Here is a 22893-nt window from a genome sequence, read left to right on the forward strand (position 1 = left end):
ATTTCCAGCGCAGCTGTGCGATTTCCCAATTATATGATTTCTTTAGTCAGGTTACTGGTTATTTGTTCTGAGGTAATTCTTAATTCTTTGTTCAGCATCTTCTCAAATTGTTTCATAAGGCTTTGGGATGCAGGTAATTCATGTGAAGATTTCTGTGACAGAAATAATTCAGTGTCAGATTCTTGGGAGGAGACTTGCTGAGACCGCTGTGTTTTTATCCTTTGTGCTGAGGTGATTGTGCCTGTAGCTGAGGAGACTGGTGCCATTTTCACTGCAGTCTTTGCCTGAGTGCCTCCTCTGGGGGTATTTTTAAACGTATTCCAGGCTCCCCCAATATCATTTTTAGTCCAAATGATTCTCTCACCTCACAGGAATATTCAGACAGAGTTTCTGTAAGAAATAATTTGGCGGGCTGTCTTTGTTTAGCGGTTCTCCTTCTTCAGAGCAGAGCTCTAGTGGGACATGTCCATTGAGCTAGACTCCACCTCCTAAGCCGATGAGTGTAATTTTTCAATTATTTCTAGCTTTCCTTTATAGTCTTGGTATTCTTGTATGGCTGCCTTGTAAAAATAGTTATTATGTAGGGCCAACATCAAAGTTAACTTCCTGTTAAACTGTGCATGATTCTATAGTGCAATTGGTAAACTAAGATTTACCTGGGTGTCAGCTTGCTTTTCTTTGTTCTGCTAAAACATGTAACCACCACATAGAGTAGCTATTCATCTACTTTGACTGTCCAGCTGAATGAATTACATTTTGGCATTTGCCAGAGTGTTTTGCATAAAAATGGTTACTTTCTTACCTCATTGTTTTAAGTTTTTTTTGACAGATGGCTGTTTTGTTATTTTTATTAGTATACAGGATTTATATAGCGCCAACAGTTTGCACAACGCTTTACAAAATGTGGGCTCCACACGTATTTTTCACGGCAGTGACAAGGGGCACCCAAAGAAGATGCCCGCCCGCTGTCACTGGGGAGAGGCTGTAGTGCTGGAACATGTTACCTGTTCCACACCAAATACAGGTGGAACATGTAATGTGTTCCAAAAGGTGAACTTCTCCTCTAAAACCAAACTTCAGGCAAAAAAAAAAATTATCCCTTGCAGAGGCAGTGTGCCCGCATCAAAAGGATTGGTTGTTTATGTCTAGGGAGTTACCTGATCCTCTGTTCCCTGCAGTTTCTGCACCCCCTGCGCTCTATTGATCTATTGTCCTGATGTCATCAAGACCAGAGCAGCTCTTCTCTGGGCATGAGGACCCCAATGGAAAGTCCACTACCGGACCGTGGGGGAGCGGAAGATAGGGTAAGTAAAACTGTTTCTATTCTCCCCTGGGCAAATGGAGCTGGCACAACCCCACTACAAGGGAGTGTTTATTTTTCTACCCGGAGTTGTGCTTTAAGTTTGGGTTAATGAGACTGAACCCATCTATTGTTAAAGCATCACTAAAGGCCTTTTTGGATAGAGTCCCATAGCCAAACTAGAAAGTGAGAGAAAATCGCTCCAAAGTGAGGGAATCCACTAGGGTCACTAGAACTAGTGTCCCCATTTGAAGATTTCCCTGTTACTATCCTGATGTCCACCCAAAATTTGGGATTTTCTTTTACTTTCAATGATAAAAACAGATAAACAGGACAAGTAGAGAGGATACATTTCTCTAACAGGGGCACAGACAGCAATAATACCTGACAGAAGTTCCCTGTCCACTTTATCCAAAACTAAAGAAAAAAAAGTTTTGTCTTTAATGACACTTTAAGCATTTGTCCTACATAGTTACATAAGTTGGTTGAAAAAAAGACACAAGTCCATCCAGTTCAACCAATGAAAGGTTGAACAAAAAAAAAATTCAATCCTATATGCACAATTCTATACCCACACTTGATCCAGAGCAAGATTAAAAAAAAAACCCAGGAAGGCATGATCCAGTTTGCTCCAGCAGGGGAAATAATTCCCCCAATAGGCAATCGGATATTTCCTGGATCAACTTTACCTGTCAACATTAGTATCCAGTTATATTATGTACATTTAGGAAAGGATCCAAGCCTTTTTTTTTTTTTAGTCTACTTAGCTGGACAGAACTAGCTTTTGAGGGAGTCTATTCTACATTTTCACAGCTCTTACTTTGAATGAAGCCTTTCTGTATTTGGAGATGTAATTTTCCTCCAGACATAAAGAGTGCCCCCTTGTCCTCTGTGATGATCTTAAAGTGAATAACTCAACACTAAGTTCATTATATGGACCACTTATGTATTTATACATGCTGATCGTATCCCCCTTAATCTCCTCTTCTCAGGAGAGAATAAATTCAGTTCCTCTAATCTTTCCTCATAGCTGAGCTCCTCCATGCCTCTTATCAGCCTGCTTGTCCTCCTCTGCACTTTCTCCAGTTCCCTGATATCCTTTTTGTGAGCTGGAGCCCAAAACTGAACTGCATATTCCAGATGAGGTCTTCCTAATGATTTGTACAGGGGCAAGATGATATAGCTCTCTCTGCATGCTTTACTTCTCTTAATAAAAGAAAGGTCTTGCTCGCTTTGGAAACTGCAGCTTGGCATTGCATTCTATTATTGAGCTTATGATCTACCAAAACACCCAGATCCTTCTCCACTATGGATCCCCCCAGTTGTACTCTCCCTAGTATGTATGATGCATGCATATTCTTATCCCTGAGTGCATAACTTTACATTGATCAATATTAAACCTAATTTGCCACATCATTCATCATGCCACAACCTCCATAGACCGGATCCATCCAAAGTGCTACTGTGGTGGCAGAGGTGGATGGTACCCGGGCCTCGTATTCAAAGCACAAGGATTTGCCTGTAATGCCTCTGTTTGCAGGGCTGGACCCCAGCCTCATTATAAAGAGGCGCCCCCCCCCCCCTCATTAGAGTGGGGGGAAGACTTCTGCAATACTCTGGCAAGAGGAAATTCAGGACAGATGGGTCTTGCAGCACAGACAGAGGTGAACCATATTGTAACTTGGGCATTCTTCATTCTGGGTGTCGAGAATTGGCAGGCAGACTACCTGAGTGGCCAGCAGTTATTTCCAGGGGAATGGTCTCTTCACCCGAGCTGTTTGCCAAAGATGGGGGACTCTGGACATAGATCTTCTAGCTACTACTACTAGTACTATTAAAGGCCAAGTCTCCAAGATATTGACCTGCCATGTTTTTTTCCAAAACCATGTTCCAGGGAAGAAAAGTCACTACATTGTCTTGATGTGGTGAGAGCAGTCAAAGTCTGTTTAAAGATGACTGCTCAGATTCGGAAGACTGATGTCTTATTTATTCTGCCAGGGGGTCCTAAGAAAGGACAGGCAGCGTCGAAATCCACCTATGTGGATTTGGCAAGTTATAATTCAGACTTATGATTTAAGGGATAAGATTCCCCCTTTTCAAGTCAAGGCGCATTCTACCAGGTCAGTTAGTGCTTGTGCAATGCGTCACCAGGCCTCCATGGCTCAGATCTTTAAGGTCGCAACTTGGTCTTCAGTACATACATTCGCCAAATTTTATCAGGTGGCTGTAAGGAGGCATGAGGATATCGCCTTGGGGCGCAGTGTGCTGCAGGCAGCAATATAAGTCTTCAAGTCTGGGGGTACCCTGTGTGTTGTCTCTCCCTTCCCTCAATAGCACTGCTATGGGACATCCCATTGAGTGAATAACTATGGCTCTGTGTCCCATGATGTACGATAAAGAAAATAGGATTTTTATAACAACTTACCTGTCCATCACCTGAAGGTGCTTATATACCATTAAGTTAATAACTATGGCCCTCTGTCCCATGATGTACTCCAAGAAAAGGGTTTTACAGGTAAGCTGTTATAAAAATCCTATTTTTCCAATCCTGTAGACTTAACCTTTACATGAGCCATGTGTGGGGAACTGTGAAACGCTTCTGTAAAATTCAAGTATACCACATCCACAGCCACCCCTCTGTCAAAGGTTTTACTTGACTCCTCATAAAATAAATCAGATTTGTCTGACAACTTCTGCCTTTCATGAACCCATGTGGTCAAGAACTCATCTATGTGGTCTTTTATTAAACTCTCTCCATTATTTTCCCAACTATAGAAGCTAAACTAACAGGTGTATAGTTGCTTGGTAAAGACTTTGATTCCTTTGTAAATATAGGCACCATGTTTGCCTTACACCAATCAAGTGGTACCATTCCACTCATTAAAGATTCCCTAAAAATTATAAACAATGGCTTTGAAATGACAGAGCTCAATTCCTTTAGGACCCATGGGTGTATACCATCTGGTCCATGTTCTAAACCTTTGTTATTTGCTGTTGAACATATATTTAAAGAGAAACATTGCCCGGTTATAGCAAAAATGAGAATCCGCAGATACAAATACAATACCTCTGTACTTTTCAGAAACTGATATTTATCAGCCCATGGAGACCAGTGCTATCTTCACCACAGCAAATTCTTACCAGGGCTTTTGATATTCTGTGCCACCAACTTGGTTTTGTGAGCTGGCTGTCACTTCTTGATGTCTCACAGCCAGCTCCCTACTCTGCATGCATTTGATACATATTAGTACAGGTAGACTGGTCCTGCAGCCTCCTGGGACCAACCGAGCGGAAGTCATCCTCGCCTAGGCGAGGACTGAGAGAGTGGAAGTGAGCACCAATAAAAAAAGATACTTGATCCCCCAAGGTTCGAGTGAAGGTCCACTTAACTTTTGTGAGAAATAGCAGTACCTCAGAAATAGTATGCAGGCATGAGGGTGAAACATGGCAGGTATTAGGTTTAAAGGATAAGCCTGTATAGCATTGCACCAGCAATCAGCAAATCGCTGATGCCATGCAGGTCTCGAGCACACTGTACAGTGGGGCAAAAAAGTATTTAGTCAGCTACCAATTGTGCAAGTTCTCCCATTTAAAAAGATGAGAGAGGCCTGTAATTGTCATCATAGGTATACCTCAACTATGAAAGACAAAATGTGGAAACAAATCCAGACAATCACATTGTCTGATTTTTAAAAGAATTTATTTGCAAATTATGGTGGAAAATAAGTATTTGGTCAATATCAAAAGTTCTTCTCAATACTTTGTTATATATCCTTTGTTGACAGAGGTCAAACGTTTTCTGTAAGACTTCACAAGGTTGTCGCACACTGTTGCTGGTATGTTGGCCCATTTTTCCATGCAGATCTCCTCTAGAGCAGTGACATTTTGGGGCTATCACTGTGCAACACGGACTTTCAACTCCCTCCACAGGTTTTTCTATGGGGTTGAGATCTGGAGACTGGCTAGGCCACTCCAGGACCTTGAAATGCTTCTTACGAAGCCACTCCTTCGTTGCCTGGGCGGTGTGTTTGGGATCATTGTCATGCTGAAAGACCCAGCCACGTTTCATCTTCAATGCCCTTGCTGATGGGAGGAGGTTTGCGCTCAAAATCTCACGATACATGGCCCCATTCATTCTTTCATGTACACGGATCAGTTGTCCTGTTACTTTTGCAGAGAAACGGCCCCAAACCATGATGTTGCCACTCCCATGCTTCACAGTAGATATGGTGTTCTTTGGTTGCAACTCAGCATTCTCTCTCCTCCAAACATGACGAGTTGTGTTTCTACCAAACAGTTCTACTTTGGTTTCATCTGACCATATGAAATTCTCCCAATCCTCTTCTGGATCATCCAAATGCTCTCAAGCAAACCTCAGACGGGCCCAGACATATACTGGCTTAAGCAGGGGGACACGTCTGTCACGTACCTTACAGTGGAGTCAGACTGCTGAGGGTGGCCTCTCGCACGGTTCCGGTCTCCACGCCCCTGAGGATGGGGACAGGGAGCGTGAGGACACGAAAGGGTGCAGGTGCCTGAAGGTGGAAGTAGCAGACCTTGGAGATGCTGAGTCCTCACGGTAGAAGAGATGTTGACTGGTCACGTAGGTAGGCACCGGAAGATCAGCAGGTGTGCAGGAAGCACTGCGTGTCTGTAACAGGCAAGGTCGGCAACTGGCAGGCAATGCGGTACAATAACAGGAGGCAGGTGCGTAATCAGGAACAAGCAAGGGTCTGGCAACGTGCAAGCAAACGAGGTACAGATTCAGGAGACAAGCCAAAGTCGAAGTCCAAGCCAGGGTCAAAGGTAGTCCAGGAGATAGTAGCACAGGGTATCCAAAGAGCGGGTGTCAGGAACGGGTCACAGGAACAAGGGTCACAGGAGCAAGGTCACAGGAGCAACGATCAGGTCTACAGGAGTAGCTGAAGACGATCCAGCACTGATGTCAGGCCAGGATCCTGTTTATATAGAGGTTCAGTTTGCGCGGGTGTCTTCGCGTGTTCGGATTGGCGTACGTCCACGTGTTCGGATTGGCGTACGTCCACGTGTTCGGATTAGCATACGTCCGTTCGTCCTGGAATTCGTACGCCTCTGACGGGGACACCGCGCATGCCGCCTGGAACGAAGGGAAACTGTCGCTATACGGGGACGGGGATACGTATGGTGAGTTCCCTGACAGTGCCCCCCCCTTAAGGGCAGCCTCCGGGTGCCCCTTAGAACCGACCTTTGAGAGCGATGAAAAGCCCGTATAAGCCTCTGGGCAGGAATTTTCTTCAGGGCCAAAGCCTTTCCACTTAATCAAGTACTGGTTTTGTCCTTGACGCTTCCTGTAATCCAGAATGGCTTCGATTTCAAACTCCTCCTCCCCGTCTACCAATATAGCTTCTGGAGGGCTTAACTCCCGACCTGGAAAGGAATTAGGTACATCAGGCTTAAGTAGAGAAGTGTGAAATGCAGGATGGATTTTAAATGAGCCGGGAAGTTCAAGTTCATAGGCTACTGAATTAATTTTCTTCTTAATTGGAAAAGGTCCCAAATATCTGGGTCCCAATTTTTTAGAGGGACACGCCAGTTTCAGGTTTGCAGTTGACAGCCACACACGATCACCGATTTTTAAATCCAATTCCCCCCTTCTCTTCCTGTCAAAAAATTTTTTATCGTCCTCCTGAGCCTTAGAGAGGGTTTCTTTAAGTACCTGATTGTTGATAACAAAGAAATTCAGCCTATCCTGGATGGCTGGTACAGGAGAATCCGGTAAGGATGTTGGCAGGAAGGAGGGATGAAACCCATAGTTGGAGTAAAATGGTGACTGGTTTGTGGCGGAATGAGTAGAGTTGTTAAATGCAAATTCTGCCAAGGGTAGTAACTAAGCCCAATCCTCCTGGGAAAAAAGTGAAACAACGTAAATATTGTTCTAACGTTTGATTAGTGCGTTCAGTCTGCCCGTTTGTTTGGGGATGGTAGGCTGAAGAGAAATTTAACTTGATACCCAGAGCTTCACATAATGATTTCCAAAATTTTGACGTGAATTGGACTCCACGATCAGAGACAATATCACCGGGAATTCCATGGAGTCTGACAATTTCTTTAATGAATACTCTGGCTGTCTCGGTTGCAGATGGAGTTCCCTTCATGGGGATGAAATGTGCCATTTTGGAAAAGCGATCCACCACCACGAAGATAGAGGAGAATCCTTCAGAGGGGGGAAGCTCAACAATAAAGTCCATTGCGATCTTATCCCATGGTCTTTCAGGGATAGGTAATGGCCTCAACAATCCCCAAGCTTTATTCTTGCTGTTCTTATTCCGGAGGCAGGTTGAACAAGAGCTAACATAGTTCCTGCAGTCTTTCGCAAGGTTTGGCCACCAGAAATGCCTTTGAACTAAATTTATCGTCTTGTGACCCCCAAAGTGACCCGCCAGGGGATAGTCATGACAAGCCTGTAGAACGGAGGTGCGAAGGTTTTGAGGAATGAATAGTTTACTTCCTCGCCAGAGAAGACCATCTTTTTCTTGGAGGTTAATATCTGGAGGGACTGATGCACCTTGAGACGACTGCCGAACCTGTGACAGAAAACTGGTTTGTGTTAACAGAAAGTTCCCGGCTTGCAAAATGGTGTCCGGAGGGGATGAGGCTTCGGTTTCAGAGAACATACGGGATAATGCGTCGGGTTTACTGTTCTTGGATCCTGGTCTGTAGGTTATGTGAAAATTAAAACGGGAGATGAAGAGAGCCCATCTTGCCTGCCGGGGCCTGAGACGCTTAGCTGTTCTGAGATATTCCAAATTTTTATGATCTGTAAAAATTAATACTGGATGTGTTGCCCCCTCAAGTAGGTACCGCCATTCTTCTAAAGCCAGTTTGATTGCCAGGAGTTCCCGATCTCCCACATCGTAGTTCTTTTCTGACGTATTTAGTTTTTTGGAGAAGAATGCTACAGGATGCATTAATGATTTAGGTCCTTGGCGTTGGGACAGGATGGCGCCTACAGCGTTCTCTGAAGCGTCCACTTCCAGAGTGTAAGGTAGAGCAGGATCAGGGTGTTTGAGTATTGGGGCCGACGTGAATAGCCCTTTTAGTTTGTCGAACGCAGCTTGGGCCTCGATGGACCATCGGAAGCGGTTTTGTTTGCTGGTGAGTTGCGTGATGGGAGCTATAACACTGGAAAAGTTTTTAATAAACTTTCTATAAAAATTAGAGAATCCAATGAAGCGCTGTACCCCTTTCTTATCAGTTGGAGGTGGCCAGGATAAAATGGCTGAAACCTTTTGAGGATCCATCTCTATTCCCTCCGTTGATATTACCAGACCCAGAAAGTGAATGGTCCGTCGCTCGAATTCGCACTTCTCGGCCTTGGCGTAGAGCCCATGTTGTCTTAACCTCAGGAGAACTTGTTTCACATGGTCACGATGGGTTTCTAGAGAGTCTGAAAATATCAAAATGTCATCTAAATAAACAATTACAAACAAATCCAAAAAGTCCCTGAAAATGTCATTAACAAAATGTTGAAAAGTAGCTGGTGCGTTGCAGAGTCCGAATGGCATGACCAGGTACTCAAAGTGGCCAAAACGTGTCCGAAAGGCCGTTTTCCATTCGTCCCCCTTACGGATTCTGATTAGATTATAGGCCCCTCGTAAATCCAGTTTCGTAAATATTTTGGCTGATCGAAGTCTCTGGAATAATTCTGGAATCAATGGAAGGGGGTAGCGATTTTTAATCGTCACTTTATTTAAATCCCTGTAATCCACACATGGGCGGAGCGAATGATCTTTCTTTTCAACGAAAAATATTCCAGCACCGGCTGGGGAAGAGGAATGTCGAATAAATCCTTTCTTGAGGTTCTCATTGATGTATTCTTTGAGGACCAGGAGTTCAGGTTCCGATAGAGGGAATATCCTCCCGAATGGAATTTCGGCTCCAGGTAGTAACTCGATTGGGCAATCGTAGACCCGATGAGGAGGGAGTGTGTCTGCCTTTCTTTTGTCAAACACGTCCAGGAATCTGTGGTATGTGACTGGGACCAACCTCTGGAGCTCAGATGTAGAACCCGAACAGGCAATGACCGGAACCAGGTGGTTTGAGGTCCTGACACAATTTTGGAGGCAGTAAGTGGATCGAAACACGACCTCACCGGTTATCCAGTTTATTTGGGGATTATGGGCTTGTAGCCATGGCATTCCTAAAATAATTGGGAAGAGTGGTGAAGAAATGACATCCAGGCAGATTCATTCTTGGTGATCGGATAGAATGTTGGCAAGTAGTGGCTGAGTCTCATGGGTAATAGGACCTGATCTGATGTTGGATCCATCTGCTAACCTTATAGAAAGTTGGCGTTGCTTGGGTACCAATGGAATGTTGTGTTGTAGAATGAGAGTATGGTCAATGAAGCAACTACAGGCGCCCGAATCAATTATAGCTTGGACCTGGAGTGTTCCTCCTGGAAGCTGTAAGGAAAAGGGAACAGCTATATGAATTGATTTTGTCAGAGGTAATGCATTGGATACAAGAGGTGAGTCTTTGAACTTACGAATCTTATTTGGACATGTATTCGCATAGTGACCAGTTTCCCCGCAGTAAAGGCAAAGGTTATTCTGGCGCCGGCGTAGCTTCTCTTCAGGAGACAATGGTGAGCGAAGTAGCCCTAATTGCATTGGCTCTGGAGCTTCGGAAATGGGAGCAGGTGTGGAAGCAGGAGGATAATTCGGAGCCTTGGGTAACATCCAAGTGGGGCGAAACTGGCCAACTCTTTCAGACCTCCGTTCCCTAAGACGGCGGTCAATTTGGATCGATACCTGTATGAGGCCTTCCAAAGAACTGGGAACTTCGATACGGGCCAACTCGTCTTTTAATGATTCGGACAATCCGATGCGGAATTGGTAACGTAGGGCGGCGTCGTTCCATTGAGTGTCAGAACTCCACCGCCTAAAGTCCGTCACATAATCCTCTACAGGTCTGCGACCCTATCACAGGGCATGGAGACTGGCCTCAGCAGTTGTGGCACGCTGAGGATCGTCGTATAATTTAGCCATCTCATCCAGAAAAGAGTCCATGGTATCAAGTAAAGGGCTGGCCTGTTCCAAGAGGCGATGGGCCCAGGTCTGAGGTTCCCCCAGAAGCAAGGAGACGATGAACCCTACTTTTGTGCTTTCCAAGGAGAAGGTGCGAGGCTGTAGCAGGAAGTATAGTTGGCATGCATTACGAAAAGCACGGAATTTGCTGCGATCTCCGGAAAATCGCTCTGGAGTAGGAACTCGAGGCTCCGGGGATGGCACCACTATTGCAGGCATGGATGCTGGGGTTGCCGGACTGATGGACCGAGATGCTGTAGCCCCTTGGGAGGCAGTAGTGTTTGGAGTTAATGTCTCCACCCTCTGCTCGAGTTGATGGTAACCATCCTGCAGGCCTTGAACTGCTTGGGTAAGGGCAGAGATTTGTTGGCACAGAGCTTCCAAAGGTGAGGCCCCCCTGTCTGACTCCATGTTTCTGGCTGGATCGTACTGTCACGTACCTTACAGTGGAGTCAGACTGCTGAGGGTGGCCTCTCGCACGGTTCCGGTCTCCACGCCCCTGAGGATGGGGACAGGGAGCGTGAGGACACGAAAGGGTGCAGGTGCCTGAAGGTGGAAGTAGCAGACCTTGGAGATGCTGAGTCCTCACGGTAGAAGAGATGTTGACTGGTCACGTAGGTAGGCACCGGAAGATCAGCAGGTGTGCAGGAAGCACTGCGTGTCTGTAACAGGCAAGGTCGGCAACTGGCAGGCAATGCGGTACAATAACAGGAGGCAGGTGCGTAATCAGGAACAAGCAAGGGTCTGGCAACGTGCAAGCAAACGAGGTACAGATTCAGGAGACAAGCCAAAGTCGAAGTCCAAGCCGGGGTCAAAGGTAGTCCAGGAGATAGTAGCACAGGGTATCCAAAGAGCGGGTGTCAGGAACAAGGGTCACAGGAGCAAGGTCACAGGAGCAAGGTCACAGGAGCAAGGTCACAGGAGCAACGATCAGGTCTACAGGAGTAGCTGAAGACGATCCAGCACTGATGTCAGGCCAGGATCCTGTTTATATAGAGGGGAGTGAGCCAGGATTGGTGGAAGTGGCCGTCCGTGCGTGAATACGTACATCCGTTCAGTTTGCGCGGGTGTCTTCGCACCCAAACAGGGATCTGTCATTTTTCATCAGAGGCTTCTGTTTGTAAACCAACCAGTGGCATCTGCAGGATGCCAGATGATATCATTGATCAAACATGGTCAGAGCTTTTTCTATTAAATGACACCTCCCAGGATATGTCAATTTGTGATGGCCGTCATGCCATTGGGGCAATATTGTCAGGTGGCAGATCATTATGATTGATGCTTGATGTACTCTGATTCTTGGGAATGAAGGTTGGATATCTGGGGCTTCCTTCTCTACATTCTATTTGGGCGATAGGATGTGGGTATATAGTTCTTGTTTCCTTAAATTACCACAAACCTTCTTTGGTGAACCAAACAAGAATTTGATGGAGAGGGCATTCTTATACATTATGGCATTAAATGTATATAAACATTGATGCCTTTTTTTGTGTACAGCATATTTATGTGTTAATTGATTTGGTGATGATGTTTTGTTTATAATTGTTCTTGGTTCTAAAAAAAATTTTGGCATCTATTCAATGGGACACCTGTGGTGCTATGATATGCAAGTAGCAGCAATCGTTACAAAAGTTGTACTTGACTCCACCCCCTCCTGCCTCCCATACCTGATAGTTGAATTGTTATTTTAAGTGCCCTTAGGCAAGGAAGAGAACAGAGGCAAGCATGCACAGATTCAGGAGCTTGTGTCACCCTTGCATATTGGAGTTAGCCACTCTGCAGGGTCATTAAGGTGCTTTGAATGGCATGTCCGTATACCTGCAGGCAGCTATCTGCAGTTCAGTAGCTTTCAAGAGAGCACAGGTTTCATTTTAAGGTTAGCATTTGTCTATTTTTAGCACCATAAACACTTTGCATAGAATGTACAGAATGTGTGTATTGGTCCATTTTTATTGCACTTATGCTATTCCGACAGTTTAGGAATATATGCCTTTGGCAATCGTCTATAAGCCGTTAATGTGTAGAGCAGTGAGGCTTTAAATGTGGTCACTAATTTCCGTTATGGGTCACATATATTATTATCTATATTTCCTTTCAATAAAGTATATTTAAAGAATAATATTATTTTAGCTTCACTGGAACCATCACGTTTAATTCCAAATCCAGTACTTAAAAGCGTGCTGTCCTTGTGCTAGGTATAAGTTAATAAATCACATAAGAGACACTATAAAAGTACATTTACCACTTCAGCCCCAGAAGATTCATGAAGAGTGAAGGGGCCGTTTTTTGTGATTTGGCACTGCATTGCTTTAACTGACCATTGCGTGGTTGTGCGACGCTGCACCCAAGCAAAATTTACGTCCTTTTTTCCCCACAAATAGAGCTTTATTTTGGTGGTATTTGATTGCCTCTGCGGTTTTTATTTTTTGCGCTATAAACAAAAAAAAAAAGCATCCATTTTGAAAAAACACACTATTTGGTACTTTTTGCTATAATAAATATCCCAATTTAAAAAAAAAAAAAAAAAGCTAATTTTTTCTCAGTTTAGGCCAATATGTATTCTTCTACGTATTTTTGGTTAAAAAAACGCAATACATGTATATTGATTGGTTTGCGCAAAAGTTATAATGTCTACAAAATAGGGGATAGATTTATAGCATTTTTATTATTAATTTTTATTTTTTGCTACTAATGGTGACGATCTGCGATTTTTATGAGGACTGTGACATTATGGCGGACACATTGGACACTTTTGACATTTGTTTTTGGGACCATTGGCACTTATACAGTGATCAGTGCTATAAAAATGCACTGATAACTGTTAAAATGTTACTGGCAGGAAAGGGGTTAACACTAGAGGGTGATCAAGGGGTTAACTGTGTTCCCTGCTATGTGTTTCTAACTGAAGGGGGAGGGGACTGACTGGAGGAAGTGACAGATGTGGTTCCTAGCTAATCTGACACGATCTGTCACTACTAACAGAACAGGGAAATGTGTGTTTAAACACACTCGTCCCTGTTCTGTCTCTCGCGCTCGCGATTGCTCATAGCCGGCGGTCATCGTGATCGTCGGCCACAAGCATCGGCACCCCCACTGTGCAGCGGGCTCGTGCCTACGAGTAGAGCCAACATATAGCTACAACAGCTCGCCGGATTGTGCTGACCTGCCACAGTAAATTGACGGCGGCTGGTCGGCAAGTGGGTAAACATATGATGAACTCATCCTAAATTGACATATCTGTGCAAATAAAGTACATACAAATTGTGCATACACTGCAAAAAAGTTATAAAAAAATATATATCTAAAGTGCAAAAAGGTGCTCAGATTTAGTAAATATCAATAGTTCCTCTGTTTTTTTTTTTTTTTTGCTGTGAAGGAATGATGATAAACGCTCACCACCGAAGAAAAAGTGCTCCCAAAAGGAATCGCCACAAGCGATTAAATGAGTTCCCTACTAGGTGCTCTGAGATCAAGTGCCTTGCTGCAAAGTAGCCCATATACACCACGATCTTGCATGAAAACTTTCCACGATCTCCTAAGCCACGATGGCTTCCTCTCCTCCACTCTACGGAGGAAGTTAAAGTACAGAGGAACAGTCAACAGTGTAGTACAGGGGTCCTCAAACTACGGCCCTTCAGGAACTACAATTCCCATCATGCCTAGTCATGTCTGTGAATGTCAGCGTTTTACAATGCCTCATGGGATTTTTAGTTCTGCAACAGCTGGAGGGCCGTAGTTTAAAGATCCCGGGTGTAGTATTTCACCAAGATTTTAATAAAATTATAAAATTACACTTACAATGTTTAAGGAATTACATAGCATGCATTACAAACAACCTGCAGGTCCAAGAGGTCAGGCCAACTTGCGGAATAACGTTACGTGTGAGGCCCCTCCAAACATGTTTCTCTGTAACCAGCGTCATCTGGGGATATGAGGCTCACGCGGGATGGTAAAACTGAAACATATATAGCCCAAAAGGTCATGAGTTTAGTAACATTAATGTTTAATACCCCTGTCTTACCACCTGTCAAATGAATCATTATCCATTAATTGCAATATGTGCAATGCACTGCATGGGTTCTGATTCAAGCTGAACTCCAGGAATACAGCCAATCTAAAATGTGCTGGCATACTATTAATCAAAGTGGATGTAAACCCTCACATATACCCAGTCAAGTGATCAGCCTCAGATGATACACAGGGATGAAACAAATCTCCCTACATACGTTTTACATGTATATCTGTTGTCTTCAGCTTTATATACTGTTTAGAAAGTGCACATCTTGTTGGAGATTTTCACTTCCTCATTCAGCAGTAGCAGTGTAGTGTTGGATTACACTGGGAGACAGCTGATTGGAAGAAAGGCACACACCCCCTCTCCAGATGGGCGGAGACTTTCAGAGCTGTGCTGTGAGTAGAGCAGCTTTCTGCTAATCTACTTATAGCACCCACCCTGGCACAAAATTCAGGCTGGTTTTATCACGTGTCGGAGAACTTGTCAGAAGTTATGCTGATAACAGAAGAACGGAGTAGGAGAAAGCCATGGCGCTTAATGCTTTGAAGAGAGAGAGAGAGAAAAAAAATGCATATATATGTGCCCAGCTCAAATTTTATGAATCTGGTTTACATCCACCTTAAGTCAAATAAGTCCATGAGGTGGCATGCACCTTATCTCTTTAAGATCTGACAGTTTTATGGAGCTCTAGGAGCACACCTATCACTACACTTCAGGAGCTCTGACAGAAGAGACATAGTATACTCAAAAAGGCAGCTCTGCCCACTCTACCTCTATGCTACTCATTCACAGCAGCATTTTGTGAATGGGTTCACATAATGCAAAATACTCTGTGATTGGGTAGGGGCAGAAGCTGGCAGAGCGACTGCATACAACTTTGCAGCTGCTGAAGCTGAGACTAGAAGCTCGAGCATCACAACACTAGAAGTATAGTGATAGCCATTTTGCTGGCGGTATGTACATTTAAAGAGCTAAGTCCATGAGTTGGCAAACACCTCACTGGACTTGACCCCTAGCAATCCACGACAGGACAGAGTTCAGCTTAAAAATTCTCAGCTCCACTTTTACAGAATATTTTTATGCAAGAAGTTTGAATTATATTTATTGTGTGGGTTTTTATTTATTTTTCTGCCAGGACCACATGGTCCACCAAGGTAGCACTCATAGACTATGCACTGCTGATATAGAGATCTATAAGACACATAATGATGAAGATTGAAAGGCCAGGTTTTAGAATCGTTGACAGTTCTTGCTTCGCTTAAAACCAGCACTGCTGTTATGGATAACCTGTCCTTCTCTTTCCTTCTGTTCCGGCTTCTGCCTTTCTCCTTAACACCAAGGCCTATTTTTTATTTTCCTCTGTAAATGTACACTATTGGATCCCTTGTCTATTGCAATTCTAAGTGGCCTGTTTTTTTTTTTTTTTGTTTTTTTTTGGACAGAAATCACAGTTGTGATTTTTGTTAGCTGACCTGTAGATGAAATCAGTCAAAATTGTTTTCTCTTTTACCAGGTACTCTCAGAAACCTCCTCAAAGTCAGGAGGCTACCGTCTCTTCACTTCATATCCCAGACAAACCTCAGAATTGAAACAAAGTGGTCTAGGTATGTTGGGCCCTTTCTCAGTTATTTTATTGTGGGTATCGTAAACAAGTAGGTATATGTTTTATATTTAAATATTTACTTCACATGTGATAAGAGCAATAAAGCTAACACATCTCAGGTGACCTGTTATAAAGGTTGGAGAACTTTCCTCTGTTAGGAAGCCAGTGTAGCTTAAACCATGTGTATATATTTAGTTTTTTTGTTTTTTTACATTTCTTCAGGGATTTTATATGTAAAATGGTTTTAGAAGTTGATGCCGATTATAGTGTATCAGTTAGTAACATGTTCTGCGGACTGCAGCAACAAGGCAATTAACGTTTAAAGTCTGCGTTCTTTAACCACTACAATACAGGGCACTTTCACCCCCTTCCTTCCCAGCCCAATTTTCAGCTTTCAGCGCTCTAGCGCTTTCAGTGACAATTGCGCGGTCATGCTACACTGTACCCAAATGAAATTATCATTTTGTTCGCACAAATAGAGCTTTATTTTGGTGTTATTTATTCACGACTCCGTTTTTTTTTTTTTGCGATATAAGCGCAAAAATAGCGGAAATTTGGAAAAAAAACAATATTTTCTTTTTTCTATTTGAAAAGAAATCCAATAAAATTAAATTTTGTCATAAATTTAAGCCAAAATGTATTCTGCTACATGTTTTTGGTAAAAAAAATTCCGTTAAGTGTATAATAATTGGTTTGTGTGATCACGGACATATGTACGCAAATGATCATGTACATATGTGTGCAGGTGATCACGTACATATGTGTGCAGATAATCATTGGGACATGTGATTTTAGTGGGACATATGTGGGGGACATGTTTTTATTATTAGGGACATGTGTTTTTATTATTTGGGGACATGTATGTTTTGGGGACATGTGTGTTTTGGGGACATATGTGGGGACTGTGTTTGTACTGTGTGGTGTGTTGTGTGTTTACACTACACTGATGATCAGTGAGTAAAAAGCAGCCCATACTCACTGATCATCAGCCAGCTGCAGCGTTCTGCTCTCCTCTCCTCAGCGGTGACTTCCGTGTGAGGAGAGGAGAGCCGATTGCCTAGCAACCGGCTGTTTGTTTACATCACATGACGGCCGTGATTGGACACGGCCGTCATGTGATCAGGAGGGCCAATCACAGAGCCCTCCTGCCGATCTGAGATGTGCCGTGTCCGGGTGACACGAGCACATCGGGATCGCGCCGCTGCGCGGGCGCGCGCGCGATCCCGCTGCTCCTGAATGACGTTCCTGAACGTCCTATCAGGAGTAGACGGCTCCCACCCGGCCGTATATATGCATTGGCCGGGTGGGAAGTGGTTAAGGACCTTAAGCTGGCCATGCGCAGAGTGGATTTCTGTGGGCTCCTAATGAACCGGAAGAAACTCGAGTTGTGGATGGCCTTATTGGCATGCTTCTTGCCTCGACATCACTCATTCTTAAAATGGATGGAGCCTGGTGAAAAATTGCCAGTCTAACTGGCTGAATCCAATAAGAAACAGTCAGGGCACTTTCACACTGAGGAGCTGGGGCACTTTTAACCCCTGCTATCTGCCGAAAAGGGGTAAAAGGTGTCCGCAAAGCAGCGCTTTGCCAGCACTGTCGATTGATTTCAATGGGCAGGGGCACTTTAGGAGCAGTTTATACACCGCTCCTTAATCGCTTCAAAGATGCTGCTTGCAGAACTTTTTTTTTAGCGTCCTGCCAGTGCACCTTGGGCTTTCACACCGGAGTGACAGGAGAGGGGCTTTGCAAGCGCTATCTTTAGCACTATAGCGCCTGTAAAGCGCCTCAGTGTAAAAGTAGCCTCACTCTTTAGATCTTCTCACAGCCACAGGTGCTGGTTGTCACAGTACAGCTCCTTGTTCAGCCTGCAGGGCTAAAAAACAAAATATATATATATATATATCTTTATAGTGTATGGGCCAGCTTTATGCCAAGTACACACGGGCTGATTATCGGCCTGTTCCACAGAAACCGGCTGACATTCGGTCAATGTGTACAGTTGTCCTTCCAACACATAAAAACTTTACTTGTGGACCCAGCCTTAGAGGCAAAGCAATCTTTTGCCCAGTGTCTTTTTATTTTCATTGGCCATTAAAAAAAATGTCAATGCAGTCTTTATTTTAATTCTTATATATTTTAAATAATATACTTTTATGTGTGATACATTTTGGAAGGGTCCCAATAACATTTTAAAAATGTTCACATTGTTTGATTCTTCTGCTCTCTTCCAGGAATTTCTGCCTGACAATAACTAGAGTCTTATGTAATAAAGCATTCAGTAAAACAAAAATTACTATTCTAAAAACAGTACCTACAGTAATTGTATAGACTGATCTTGGCAGATTTACTTCATTACTCTTTGTTCTTAATTAAATGCTTAAGAGTGGAAAGTGGCTAAAAAATAATAATTGTTAGAAATTACTATTGATAGGTTAGGCATTGTTTTAAATGTAAAAAAATAAAAATGTTGTCACTCCAGACAAGAGCTCCTTGAAGCACACGCCCTAACAAGGCACACAGGTGCAGGGTCTACAATGGATCAAGAAGCAAGAATAAAGAGTCCTGGATGGCCACACACCGATACAACACCTTTATTGGTAATTTAAAATCCAACAATTGTCCATATGATGTGGAGGCAGAGACGGATATATAACACGTTTCACACTGTTTTTTGGTGCTTAATCATAGCTATGATTAAGTACCAGAATACTGTGTGAAACACGTTCGTATTCATCTCTGCCTCCACATCATATGGACTGACTGTTGAATTTTAAATTGCCAATAAAGGTGGTCGTCCAGGACTCCTTGCTAATTGTTTTAAATGTGGTTACATTACAGTATGTCCTTGCAATTTTCAATTTACAGTATTTGCAAGTAAATATATTGAGTTTTATTAATGCGTATTTGTATTTCTGTATTCAAGTTACAATTTTGGAAAATCAACAAAAATATTCTAAGTAAGGTCAAGTGGTCAGAACTGTGAATTATGCTAAAACAATGAAAAAGCTGTAAAAATAGATGCACTTAGTTCAATGATTTATGAGATGATGATAGAAAATCTTTATTGTGTTCCCTCTTGATACATCGGAGGATTCATTAAGTTCTTGTAACATGGTTTTCTGGTAAGTTATTTCATATGTTGGCTTAGACATAGAAGTATGGTTTTGGCCACCTAAGTTCTGGAACCATTAATGTAAAAAAAAGGTAAATTGCCTATATGTATGAGTATGTATTTTTGCATATTATGGCACACTTGCCTGTCAGTGTGGCCTCCTCTGGTGGTGACAGGTCAGGGCTGCAATCACTTTTCTGCCATCTCCCCTGCTGTTTTTTCCAGGTCCTACAGCAATCCTCTTTGGCTATTAGTTACATGATTTTATCCCTGATCTTGCACACAATACTGTTTCTAGCTGGGGAAGGTTTTTTTTTTTGCCCGTCTCTCGACAAAAAAAAATTATTGCTCTTAGCAATTTTTATTTTTAAGTGGGACATTAGTTCAGCTTTAGAACATATAAATACAGCGCTCGCAAACATACTAAATAAAAGTGAAAAAATATATGTGAAAAAATATATATAAGATGAACCAACACAAATTCCAAAACGAATGACTGAAGGTGCTCCAATCCAAAGTGAATAAATGAAAACTTCAGGTGTGCAACACCCCATTAAGAGTCCCCACTCACCAGATCCGAGTGACCCCCAGCTTTTCAGTCTGGAGGGTCAGTTAAGGCTTGGTATGGATGACTTTAAGATGTTGTGTGGAAAACCAGGTCAGCAGATCCAGGGTTCCTCAGTGAAGATTTAGAGCCAGATAGACACGTACCCAGAAGTAAAAAAGGAACGAATTGTGAAGTACCATCAAAAATTTATTTATTTAAACAAAAGATGGGGATTAAAACAAGCGTTAAGCATGGAACAGATCACGTGAAACCGTCGTTGGTGGCGTGCGTACCAAACATGCATTCCAAATGACCGGAACTGATGTCATTATTCCCGGAAACTGCATCAGTTCAGTTAGTTCAGCTTTATTTCAGTTTTAATTAAAGGCTGTAATATACTTAGGCCTCATGCACGCTGCTGCTGCTGCTAAACTCACGTTTATGGAGTTTTGGTGTGTTTTTTTTTTTGCCCAAGCTTCTGAACACAACTCATTAAAAGCCTATGTGTCAATGCACACACAGACTTTTACCAGAGTTTAGGAGCAGCTGTGTTTAGGGGCAGTTGAATGCTCCTCATCTGAACGCAGAAGAATCGTGTTCAGAAGAAGAGAGTTTTGCCAGAAAAACACTAGACACGGCAAAAATGTGTGAACACTTGTCTAAACACGTTAATGCTAGGTGAGTTTATTGCTTTCATTTCAATGACCATAATAAATTATTATTCTGCCCAATTAAAGCAGAACTCCGGGCAAAACCTTTTTTTCCATGTTCTTGTTGCTAATCTACCTTCACCAACTATGTCAACCATGTTCTTCTGAGCTCTGTAGTTCCTCTTCAATAGCCTGCTGAACTTGCTGAAAAAACTTTTTTCCTGGTGATTTCCTGTTTGTAAAAACTCTAGCTCCTATCCCTCCAGTAACCTCAGCGATCTGACACGCCCTCTTGTGGTTCTCTGAAAGCAAGCAGAGACTTGTACTTCCGCCTGGCTCACTGTAGTGGGTGGAGGGGGTCTCACAGCCTCCAGTCTGTGCCGCCCATAGAGGTGGTGTTCTCCTCCTCCTTTGCTCCCTCTTCCTCCTCCCAGCCAGCACCGCCCCCTCCTCACCGCCCACCCGCCATCTCTCTCAGTGCAGAGGGGAGAGTTACATATTCCTCCGGATGACAGAGCGGGGCTCCGTCTGACAGGTATGTATGTGAAAACACTGCTCGTCATACAGCCCCACCTCCTTGCATATTAGAACAGTGCACTCTGAGCTGTCTGTCACAATTCTGGTGCAGGGAGACGGGGCTTTACCACGAGCAGTGTTCTCACATACAGACCTGTCAGCCCGAGCCCTGTTCTGTCATACGGAGGATCTGTAACTATCCCTGCTATGGTGACACCAGCACTGATGGGCACTGAAAAGCTGCACTGCTTACACCTGCACTGATGGGCACTGAAAAGCTGCACTGCTGACACCACACTGATGGGCACTGAAAGCTGCACCAGTAACACCGGCACTGATGGGCACTGCTAAGCTGCACTGGTGAAACCAGCACCAATGGCCACTGCAAAGCTGCACTGGTGATACCGCACTGATGGGCACTGATAAGCTGCACTGATGGGCACTGATAAGCTGCACTGATGGGCACTGATAAGCTGCACTGATGGGCACTGGTAAAACCACATTGATGGACACTGATAAGCTACATTGATGGCCACTGATGAGCTCCACTGGTGAGCACTGGTGGGACCGCACTGATGGGCACCAATAAGCTGTGCTGAAGGGCACTGATAAGCTGCACTGGTGGGAACTGATGAGACCACACTGATAGGCACTTATAAGCTTCACTGATGGGCACTGATAATTGGCACTGGTGAGATAGCACTGATCTGCACTGATGAGGCTGCATTGATGGGCACTGATAAGCTGCACTTGTGGGAACTGATGAGACCACACTGATGGGCACTGATGAGCTGCACTAATGGGAACTGGTGAGACCGCACTGATAAGCTGTACCGGTGAGGCTGCACTGAGGCGGCACTGATGAGCTGCACTGAGGCGGCACTGATGAGCTGATAAACTATCAAACGAACACTGCGCAATTCTTATAAATAAATACAGAGCAAAAACCAAAAATAAGCTGCTAACACACCACAAGGGTAAAAAGTGCAACGTTGTAAATTCTATATAAAACTGTAGCGCTTTAGAAACCAGGCATGTTATACCATCCTTACATAAAATGATATATACTTATATGTGAAAACCTGTGTGTATATATATATTCAGTGAATATTGCCAACGTGAAAACGTGCGATGACATATAGATTCTTGTTATAAATCACATATAAATATTAATTGCTGTATATGTGTATATATATATATATATATATATATATATATATATATATATATATATATATATATATATAATAGCTATAAAGTGATTCTAATAAAGAAAAAAAATTCAAACAAAAAAAGTCCAAAAAAGGAGAAAATCCAACAACAAAAAATGCAAAGTCTCTTGTATATAATATCCGTGTATAGTCCACAAGTGTGCAGAAGATACCATACACCTTCTTTATACATAAAAAATCATGCAGGCACCACGTGGTATTCCCTTCACCAAGCGAAATGGGCGCTTACCGAATTTATTGGATCCACACAAATTTATATTTGGAGGATCACAAGAGCTCATATGGATATATGCAAATTCCTTCAGCAGTGCATTTTCCAAGGGGATTTCAAATGTAGCTATTCCATTCATGTACTGGGAAGTGAATTATCTCCAGCCATACACATCCATAGGAGTAATTGAACACATATAAAGGAAAGCAGGGACCAAAATAGTGTAATTCCGTTTTATAAAAGAAATTTAATAAAAAAGTAGTAAACTCACATGTGTACAATAGGTTAAGCGCTTTTCAATATAAAACACGGCTGCAGTGGAGTCCCGACGCGTTTCATCTTAGAAGACGTCATCTGGGGTACTACTCCACCGCAGCCCACTTACTTATATATCCAGACTCCCAATTAGGCGCAGATTTGGTCCATCCGTGTCACCGCATCTTACTGATGAGCTGCACTGAGGCGGCACTGATGAGCTGCACTGAGGCGGCACTGATGAGCTGCACTAGTGGGCACTGAAAAGCTGCAATGATAAGGCTACACATATGGGCACTGATGAGGCTGCACTGATCAGCAGTGAACACCATCCACTGCTTTACTGACACCAGCCACTGAAAAATATCTGTAGGAGAGGTTTCC

The 22893-nt window shown here is 43.3% G+C and overlaps 1 protein-coding gene across 26 annotated transcripts in view; it reads left to right on the forward strand.

The window, feature by feature from the left end:
• PPIP5K1 (diphosphoinositol pentakisphosphate kinase 1) overlaps positions 1-22893 on the forward strand; it is a 332491-nt gene that overhangs the window by 209744 nt on the left and 99854 nt on the right. For all 26 annotated transcript variants that reach the window (XM_077473361.1, XM_077473337.1, XM_077473343.1 and 23 more), the window contains one exon: positions 15897-15987. In XM_077473361.1, the coding sequence (XP_077329487.1) occupies positions 15897-15987 (91 nt within the window). The remainder of the gene's footprint in view (positions 1-15896; positions 15988-22893) is intronic.

This window comes from Lithobates pipiens, unplaced genomic scaffold (assembly GCF_037356315.1).
Source record: "Lithobates pipiens isolate NorthernLeopardFrog02 unplaced genomic scaffold, aLitPip1_a1.2 Scaffold_8, whole genome shotgun sequence".
NCBI classification, from domain to species: Eukaryota; Metazoa; Chordata; class Amphibia; order Anura; family Ranidae; genus Lithobates; species Lithobates pipiens.